The sequence below is a fragment of the Cyprinodon variegatus genome, unplaced genomic scaffold (assembly GCF_000732505.1).
Source record: "Cyprinodon variegatus isolate N-32 unplaced genomic scaffold, C_variegatus-1.0 Scaffold1440, whole genome shotgun sequence".
Lineage (NCBI taxonomy): Eukaryota > Metazoa > Chordata > Actinopteri > Cyprinodontiformes > Cyprinodontidae > Cyprinodon > Cyprinodon variegatus.
Genome location: NW_015151893.1, coordinates 133,613 through 144,009, shown reverse-complemented (window position 1 = coordinate 144,009; position 10,397 = coordinate 133,613). Strand labels below are relative to the sequence as shown.

The following is a 10,397-nucleotide window of genomic DNA, read 5'->3' as shown; positions in this document are numbered from 1 at the left end:
AAAATACACACTACAAAATAACTATTGTATGCATGTCAATGGCAACTAATGTTGCTTATTTTTGTTAATTGTACACTCTAAATTGTACATTTTCTGTAGTTGTGCCAGGTCCACTGAAGAATAGAAAACAAGATATAAACATTTCAATCTGTGTTGTTTAGATTATAGACATAAGCCTATAGAAAATAAAGTGATAAAGTTGGTTTCTACTTACCCTTCTGTTGGATTGGACCAGAATCTAAAAAGAGATGGTTGTCTGGTTTTCTTGTTTGGCCTTAAATCTTCCAGGTCTCCTCGTGCTCGCAACGACGGCATTGTAGTATGGCAAGCCGATTGGGCCAATAATCGTCCGTACAAAAACGCGCAGTTCCAACCCGTATTTTACGCGAGCGCGCGTGACGTAAAAAACGCGCGCTCGCGTAAAATACGGGTTGAAACTGCGCGTTATTGTACGGACGATTATTGGCCCAATTAGCTTGCCATATCCCAAAGGGGGGTGCGCGCGCCCCCCGCGCCCCCGCCTGAATCCGCGCCTGGTGTGTGCTGTAAATTAACACCCGCCAGCGGAAACAGCCACCTACCCAACTGACAGAAGGAATCTCACTATACATCAGCCAATTTCATCCTCCCCTCTCTCATGACAAGGCGCTCACGAGTCCCATCATGAAAAAAAGGTTAATTGTGCGACCCAAGTTATGTGCAGTAATGGGGTGTCAGCAATGATAACTGCGTTATAGTTACAGTCAAAGCAATTAGTTAGATTACCTTGTTACTAAAAAAAGGTAACGTGTTAGTAACGCCATTACTTTCAACGCCGTTACTCCCATCACTGGTCTCCATGACATCACATGGACCCCTGCTGTGCTGCTCCTTCTCTGGACGTGTCCTTAAATGGAGAACCACCCACATTCAGAAAAACAGGGTATTGCCACTCTATTGATCTGTGGGCCATCGATATTTAATTTTTACCCAGTGTTATCATCCATCTCATATCTTATGTGGTCTAAGTTGCTGTGGCTGCTCAGTGGTGACGTTGGTAGCACTGCTGCTTTACAGCAGGAAAGTTCTGGGTTCATTTCCTGGCCCATGGTCTTTCTGCATGGAGTTTGCATGTTCTCCCTGGGCATGCGTTAGTTCTCTCCGGGCTACAGCTTCCTCCCACAGTCCAAAAATAAAAAATGTTGATGGTTTGAAACTCAGTGTTGTTGTGTTCTTGGGCCAGACACTTCACCCTAATTGCCTACTAATGGTGGTTATAGGGTCTGGTGGCATCTGTGTACAGCAGCCATATTTCTGTCAGTGAGCCCCAGGGCAGCTATGTAACTTACCACAATCTGTGTGAAAGGCTGAATGACCAAATGCACTGTAAAACGCTTTGGCCAAATCTCCTGACTTAAGAAGGCACTAAATTAGTACAGGCTACTTACAGTGCCATTTAACAATATTATTTTCTGGTTTTAATATTTTTATTCTGACTTTTCTGCCTTTCTAATTGCAGTGGCAGAGGAGAGCGATCGAGACGAGGATGAAGGTTTAACCATGACTGTAAAAGCTAAACATCCCCTGAACCTGGTTCTGTTTGGAAGACAAAAAGCAGGGAAGACCTCAGCAGCCAAGGCCATTCTAGGTCAGACAGACCTTCCTTCAGCCTCCAACTCATCAGAGTGTGTTAGAAACCAGGGAGAGGTTTGTGGACGTTGGGTTTCTGTGGTGGAGCTGCCTGCCTTGTATGGAAAAGCTCAGCAGGAAGTGATGGAGGAATCATTCAGGTGTATCTCCCTCTGTGATCCTGAAGGTGTCCACGCCTTCATCCTGGTCCTACGTGTGGGTCCCCTCACTGATGAAGACAAGGGAGAATTACAGACCATCCAGGAAACATTCAGCTCTAGAGTCAATGACTTCACCATGATCCTGTTCACTGTGGACTCAGACCCTACAGCTGTAGATGTTAACGTCATAGAGACTGATAGAAACATCCAGGAGCTCCTTCAGAGCTGTGGAGGAAGATATGCTGTTCTCAACATCAAGGATCCAAAGCAGATCCCCCAACTGTTGGACATTGTGGGAGAGAAAAACATATCTGATAATAAAACACAGAGCTACACAACAGTAATGTTTGCAAATGTCCAAAAGGAAAGACTACTGAAACAACAGAAAGAACTAGAAGAATTAAAGACAGAAAAGATGGGCAGTGAGTATCAGTTCTTCATTTTTTTGACACTTGACTTCTGGTTCTATCTTTTGAACTTGCTTTAAACTTTTTGCCAAATGCTTTATTATTACAGGTGATAAGAAAAACACCCCAGAGTGTCTAAGGATTGTCCTGATTGGGAAAACTGGGAATGGAAAGAGTTCATCAGGAAACACCATTCTGGGGAAAAAAGTGTTCACATTTGGATCAAGTCAAAGATCAGTAACTAAACGCTGTCAGAAAGAGCAAGGTTTAGTCAACGGTCGCCCTGTTGTGGTTGTTGACACTCCTGGTTTATTTGGAAACAGTTTGTCCCATGAAGCAGTCAGTGAGGAGCTGGTGAGATGCACCAGTCTTCTGGCTCCAGGTCCACATGTCTTCCTGGTGGTGATTCCAATCGGCAGATTTACAGAAGAGGAGAACGAGACTTTAAAACGCATCCATAAGGTGTTTGGTAAAAATTCAGAAAAATTCACCATAATTCTTTTTACTAGAGGAGATGATCTGGAGTATGAGGAGAAGTCTATTGAAGATTATGTGGAAAAGAATTGTGAGGAACCCTGCAAGAAGCTGATCAGAGACTGTGGAGGGAGATACCATGTGTTTAACAACCATGGGAAATGGAATCGATTACAAGTCAGAGAGCTGATCAGAAAGGTCGACATCATGGTGAGGGAAAATGGAGGCCGCTATTACACAAACGAGATGCTGCAGGAGACCTAAGCTGAGATACAAAAGAGAATGGAGAAAATCCTGAAGGAAAAAGAAGAAGATATAAAAAAACTGAAAGAGGAGCTGAAAAAGAAAAATTGAAGAAGAAAAAGAAGCAATGAAAAGAAAAATTAGAAAACAATTAGCTGAGTAACTTAGAGACGGAAGAAAACATCATCAAGAAAAAACAACAGATAAGAGAAGAAGAAAAGAGGAGGAATAACAACACCAACAGTGGGAAACAGAACGACAAAAAAGATTAAGATGGAATCAGAAGAAAAGGAAACAACTGACAGAAAACTGGAAGAGATGAGAAAACGGATGGAAGAAAAAAAGAGACGTCTGGGAGAAGGAGAGGAAGGAGTGGTGGGAAAAACGACACAGAGAGGATGAAGAAAGAAGAGAAGAACTAAAGAGGCTTCAAGAGAACTTAGACAAAGAAAGAGAAAAATATGAAAATAAAACAAAACAATATGATCAGGAGAGAATGGAAAAAGAATTAGAGGAAAAATATCTGAAACAGGCCAGAAAACAGGCTGAAGAATCCAGCTCTAAGAAATATTATATGAATACAACAAATAGGATAGTAGCAGATCCTTGAAATACAAAAGAAATGTCATGGTGATATAAAACTAAGAATTTCTGTAAAAAAATCAATGATCCAAAAAATGATTAGAACACCATCCAAAATAAGATGTGGACAGGCTTAATATGCCCCCAATTTGATCAATATTAAGCCAGACTCATCAAGCTCTTCCAGGAGGATCCAACACTCTGAACAACTCAAATTAGTTAATTTTACAAAAAGTCTCAATTTACAACTCACCAGCTCAAGGATGTTTATACTCAGTTGATCAAATCAGTTAGTTTTCTAACTACAAGGAGATCCAGCTGGTTACACTGAGTCATTGATTTCCAGCATTCACTCCTAAATCAGCAGATACAGAGCATGCCTCAAAGATTCCAAACAGTATAGCAGAATCGGGATCTGGGTTAATCTGGGTCTGCATGGTGCTGATGATGCTGTAGCTGTTAGCTGTATGGGGGCCACTGGTGTCTGGTGAACACTCATTCTGATGTAAATATCTGTAAACTTTAATTCAGCTTCATTTTTTATATTTGAATTTGTCCGAAAAAAGACAGAGGCAGACTTAAAAGAGGTTAAAATACTATTAGTTGATGGTCTTTTTTTTTGTTCCTGGCATTACATCTATTATGCATAACATTTATTATAACTTAACTTTGAACAAAACTTAACTCCAGAGGAAGAAAAAAATATTTGGTTATCTGATGATTTTGTGTTTTTTCACATTCAGCAATGAAAAGTATTAATATTTTAAGGATTTTTAAATTATAAAGAGGAATGATATAAAAAAAATTACAGATAAGACACCTTCTGTGAAAGTTAAATAGGTTTTTGATCAAGATGTAGCAGTTGGTTGAGAAACTTTTTCTGGATCATAAATGTTTTGTCTTCTGTCTTGTGTTCTGAAACCTGATATCTGCAAGTTGTCTTTGCAGAGACTGATCCAGGGCTTAGAAAGTGAAATTGGAATAAATAAAAAAATACAAAAAGCATTCTGTAATTGTTTTCTATCATTTCTTCTGCCAGTTATTCTGTAACATTTATTGTTTCATTTTTCATTTTTTGTGTTTTTTTTGCAAAACTGGTTTTCTTTAGATAGTCCAATGTGATTAAACACTCAAGGCAGATGCATTGTTTGGAGACTACTAAAAGCATAAATATAGGAATATTGTATATGTAATTATTTTAACTCAAAGCAGAAATGTGTATAAAAATAGATGTTTCATGGATGAATTGCTTCATTTGGTTTGTTTTATGTTAACTGCTTTTAATTAAGACTTGAAAATAAGTGTAAGAGGTTATTTCCTGTTTTTGACCTTGCTTTTTTAAGCCTCTGTGCTTCTGAATTATTGCTTTGCCATTAGCGTATGCATCACAGAGAAAAGCGTAACAAGGTAAATATGGGGAATTTAGCATAAAGTCATTGATACACATTTTCATTTAGTGTCAGAGAAGGCCTTAAAAAAAAGATGGGGGAATGTGGTACTGCAGTCCGTCCCAACCCCTTAACCCTAATCAGTATGCTCCTTTCAGGCTCTGACTGCAAACTTTTTTATGGTACTGTAGAAGAAAAACCAAATGCTTTGTCCCCATTTCCTCGTGTACATGAAAATTAAAAAGTCTCTATATTGCAGACTGTAGGCCCCATGATGTCAGAAAGCTTTAGACAGTGAAATTATTCATCACCTACATAAAAAAAAGTCTGAACACAAAAAGACAGACGTTTGTCTGCTGCACATAAGCTAAGGTGTAGAGTAATTACTTCATAGATTGTGACCAACCTCAAAGAGCCATGGAAATCCCTATCCGGTACATGGAGGCATTAACCAAAGGCTTTCATGTCTTGGAATACATCCCAATAATCTACAGTATAATCAATAATACAGACTGACTCCATCAATTTCTGCTTGGTTCTAAAAAAATGTAAGATCATCGTAAAAAATGCAATTTTCACTGCAGGGTGTTGGTGGCCTAGTAGTTAGGGCATTGCCCTAGGAGGTTCTGCTTTCAAGCCCCAGTCCCACAGACTGCATCTCTGGGTCCCCGAGCAAGAGCCTTAACCCCCACGCCGCTCCCTGGGTGCTGCACAATGGCAGCCCACTCCTCCCCAAGGGGATGGGTTAAATACAAAGAGTTTATTTAATTACTCTGTACTTGTGACCGTGTCAAGTTATGTGGGGTTTCTAGCTTCAGCTCATGCCAAAACTTGAAAACGGCTGGTCATCACCAAGAAGGACGCCAGGCACAACTCAAATCCTTCCCATTTTGTTTTTTATTTGAGATCTAGGATTGAAATTGAGTTTGAAAACCTTTCAAAAAAATTGACAAACAGAAGTGTATTAGTTTAAAACAAAAACAATTTGACCAACAAAAACTGAATTAGTTCAAAACAAACATTTTCACTGTAGCTCACCCATAAGCATAATACAAACTGAATATTACCAGACTACAAGCCATACTACAATATCTTCTAACTCAACTTCAACTTTTTTTTTTCTATAAACAATATTATAATAATAAACTTAACAACCCTAACATCTTGGTGCCATGACCCGCATCCCAACATTCCTGCTCGCTGACTGAGGGAGGAAGACACTCTGAAAGCTACCGGTAGTCAGTGTCCCATCAGAAGGGGCCCGTTTCAATGTCCAAGGAAGTGAATTCTTCGCCAGGCCAGCACCGTAGGTCAAACTCGTTCTGCCAACGACGGATTGACGGGATCCGATACCAGAACAAGGACAGGCAGACCAAGTAAGATTTTTGCCTATTTTTTTGGGTCAGAGTCCCATGCACTCTAAGGGGGTTGCCCAAGCTTGGATATGGCTTCAGTTGGTGGCAGGCAGCTGGGGCAGGTTAATCCATCATATTTTGTTAACAGGCTGTTAACTTAGCATATAACGTATTTATAACTTATAACTAACTTATATAGCTTGTAACATATCGTGAGATTACTTGTCACTTGCTCGTTGTCGGTTGGAGCAGTTCATTTCAGTTGGAGCTTTTGGGAAATTACAACGATTTCTCCAGTTACCATTCAACCTAAATCACATTGGAGGCCCAGAATAAAACAGCACCCTCTAAAGAAGGAAGCACAGGAGGGTATCAGACCAGCTGTAAAAAAAAAAATACTCATGGCAGGAATAATCAGACCATGCCCCGATTCCCCATGCAATACTCTCATCTTTCCAGTCCAAAAGGCTAATAAAAATGATTGGAAAATAATTCAGCACCTGCGAGCTGTATATCAAGCTGTACAGACCAGAGCTCCTAATGTTCCTGATCCGCACACTCTGTTAAACACTTTAAGCCCTGAAAACAAGTATTTTTCAGTTATTGAATTGAGTAATGTTTTTTTCTCAGTACCAATTCATCCTGACTCTCAATATTGGTTTGCTTTCATATTTGAGGGTAGAAAGTATACATATACCAGACTTCCCCAAGGCTTTGCGGATAGCCCTACTATTTTTACCCAAGCTATTCTGGCATGCCTGGATGATTTTGTTCCCAAATGTGACAGTCAAATTCTTGTCTATGTAGATTACATTTTAGTAGCAGCAGAGACAGAGGATGGTTGCAGAGCTGATTCACTCCAGTTAATGCATCACCTCTGCAAAATAGGAAATAAAGTTTCTGAAGATAAGCTGCAATGGATGAGACAGGAACCTCTTTATTTAGGTCATTCATTGTCTGCTGATGGAAAACGTATTCTAGAAAGAAGAAAAAAGGCCATTGCTGATCATCCAAAACCAGTTATAAAAAAACAGATTATGCCTTTTCTCGGGCTGTGTAATTATTGCCGAGCTTGGCTCCCTCACTTTGATGAAAAAACACAGCCATTGCTAGATCTGATCTACTCCTCCCCTATGGCAATAACAGACAAAATACAATGGAACTTTGAGGCCGAGCAAAAGTTTGTGGTCTGCAGAGCTCCCTTTCCTACAGTCTTGGTTTCTACACAGATAAGTATCTTTGCATCCCTAATCTTCTGCATGACATACTAGACATCTCTTACAGGCTGGCTCCCAATTTCTCCAAAGCATCCAACTTTTCACTAGGCTTTAGTTCTTTGAATATGGTTTTAAATCTTTTCAATAATTATCGATATCGATCAAAATGCATTTTTTTTTATCGATAAGCTTTTTTTCATATATCGCCCAGCCCTACTTATTTTATAAGCTGTATGTAGCCTAACTGACAGGTTGTGTATATGTAGACAACAGAGTATGGCTCTAATGTTTTCACTTGTTTAGGTAGAGTTAAATGTTTCAGTCGGAGAGCAAAAAAATATTTTATATTAAAGGCAATGAAATAACAGATGAAAATAAATTATTCTAGAAAAAAACAGAAAATATATTTTATACAGAATAAAATTGTGAAGGAATACTGGATATGGCAAACAGAAAGGGTGACGGTGAAAAGTATGAATGTCTCATTTTACACTGCAGCTTAATTTCTTGTGAACCTCAAGATTTGTCTTTTAGATTTAAGACTTGTCCTGCTTCCACAACCGTACTGTTGTATACGTGAAGAAATGTCTGAGAGTTTAGTTTCATAGGTCTGTATCTATGTAAACTTAAAGTTTGGTCCCAAGCAGCCACGTCTGGCAGTGTCCCATACTCACTGTTGCATCCTGTAAAAAAAAGACAAAATAATGTTTCACACTTAAACATATTTGAATTTAAAATACATGTTTACATGGAAACTTTACCCTGTATTTGTGGTAGCCATAAATAGATTACAAGACATGGGAGGGAGCGTAATTTCCAGCAACACCAGCCTTAAACGCCCCAGACCCATTATCAATAACAACAGTAGGAATTTCATCATCCATTTCTGAAAGGAAGTGATGAAAAAAGAATTACATTTTTAAAGACAACATAAAAACATGAAACCTCTTTACTTGTGGCCTTTAAAATAATACTTTTTAGAAAAACAGTACGGCAACAAAGTATTTAGTCAAGCAGTGATTGAGCAAGTTCTCCTACTTTGAAGGATGATATATGTCTGCCATTTTCATTATAGGGATATTTCAGCTATGAGCGACGAAATGAGAAAGAAAATCCAGGAAACCAGATTCCAGGATTTGTTTGTAAACTGTGATGGAAAATAAGTATTTTGTCACCCACAAACAATGAAGATGTCTGAACCTCACAAACTGTTGGGATCCAAAGGTTTGCCCTCCAGAGGGCTGTGTGGATCCCTTCCTTTATATAAGCTGTTTGATAGCTTCACTCTGAGCCGGATCGTTGCCATGCTTTTCCATGCCATGTACTGCCATGCTCTGTCTTGCCTTGCTCTGCCAAGCCATTGCCATGCCTGCCTGAATCTGCTTTTCTGTGCCTGTTAAACCCAGCCTTTCTAACCAGCTAACCTGTGAGTTTCTGTTTATTTATCTGTCCCTGAGTTTAACCTGTACTCTGTCTCCTCTGCCTTCCAGGGCAGAACCCTGTGCTGATCCAAATAAACATTGGACTTTAATCCTGCCTCAGAGTCTGTGGAGTTTCTGCATTTTGGGCTAGTAACCTGCTAAATCATGACAGAACGATCCGGCCAACAGACTAGCCCAGCAGACTCCTTCCATGCTCACCTGGTGAGGCCCGCTCAGCGCCGTCCGCTCCCTCCCAGGTGGGAGGCGCTGCGTCGTCACTATGATGAGTTAGTGGCCGCTTTAGCCCCTGAGTTAGCCCCGTGCCGTCCAGAGACCCCTGAGTTGGCCCCGAGCCGTCCTGAGACCTCTCAGCAGGTCGTGAGGGAGAGGTTGTGCCGACGTTTTTTGGATCATGAGTTGGAGATGGAGCTGCGTCGACGTAATGAGGAGTTGGAGATGGAGCGGCGTCGACGTAATGAGGAGTTGGAGATGGAGCGGCGTCGACGTAATGAGGAGTTGGATCGTAAATGGGATATGGAGCGGCGTCGACGAGATGAGGAGTGGAATCGTCGAATGCAGGAGATCTGGGGCCGTCCAAGGACCCCTGTTCCTGAAGTGCAACTGCAATCGGCGGCCTCCTGTGTTCCTGTGGAGCCACAATCGGTGGTCTCCCCTGCTCCTGGGGTGGAGCTGCAGTCGGCCGTTTCCTCCGGGCCTCCTCCTGGGCCGCGGTCGGCGGTTTTCTCTGAGCCTCCGCTGAGCCTCCTCCTGAGCCGCGGTCGGCGGTTTCCTCTGAGTGCGGGGTCAGAAACCAGGTGATCCGAGAGCCGAAGAGGTATCCAGGGAGAATCCAAGCAGAGGTCAGAAAAACAGTCCAAGTTCGATAACAGGCAAACTCCAGGCAGTCAGGCCAAAAACCAAACTGAGCAGGGCAGACAGGGAAAAGGGCAAAAAACTGAGAAGAATTCCACAGAACAGAACACTTACTTTGACAGCTTGGGTAACTCACACTGACAGTTTGAATAATCCGACGTTGATGGCAGGAAAGCAAACAGCCTAAATAGCTGCAGGGACCAGGTGAATCAGATTGGCAGTAATCAGCCACAGGGCCAATTAGGCAGGTGAGCAGGAACAGAGGAACAAAAACAACCATCAGCGCCAGGATTATGACACTTTATTATTTTTTTATACTGTACAATGTTAGAAAAAGCTTGATCAGTAATATTACTAAATCAGGCAACATAAATTAACACCAAATGGTAAATCACCCATCTTAAATTAACCAATGAGCTACAGAACTTTTTAACAGAAACAGAGTGTTTCCTCCAAAAATATTAATACACATGTATATCTGTCACATGCTTGTCAGGAGGCCAAGCAGTCTTGGAGGTGGGACCCAAACTGGTTGACAGAAGAACATGCTTTGTAGAGTTTTCAGCAGACAAAATTTTAATTTCTTCTTGTGCAGGACATCAACAAAACCACACCAACCTAAAACAATGGCAGACATGTTTCTTAAATAGAGGAGGAACGAAATTGGA

At 40.9% G+C, this 10,397-nt stretch overlaps 1 protein-coding gene across 1 annotated transcript in view; it reads left to right on the top strand.

Annotated features, from left to right (window-relative positions):
- Positions 1-5,486, top strand: part of LOC107103413 (GTPase IMAP family member 8-like) — a 14,923-nt gene extending 9,437 nt beyond the window's left edge. Inside the window, exons 4-5 of the mRNA XM_015403115.1 lie at positions 1,499-2,191; positions 2,286-5,486. Coding sequence (XP_015258601.1) covers positions 1,499-2,191; positions 2,286-2,914 — 1,322 coding nt within the window. The 3' untranslated portion in view covers positions 2,915-5,486. The remainder of the gene's footprint in view (positions 1-1,498; positions 2,192-2,285) is intronic.
- Positions 5,487-10,397: the final 4,911 nt, after the last annotated feature.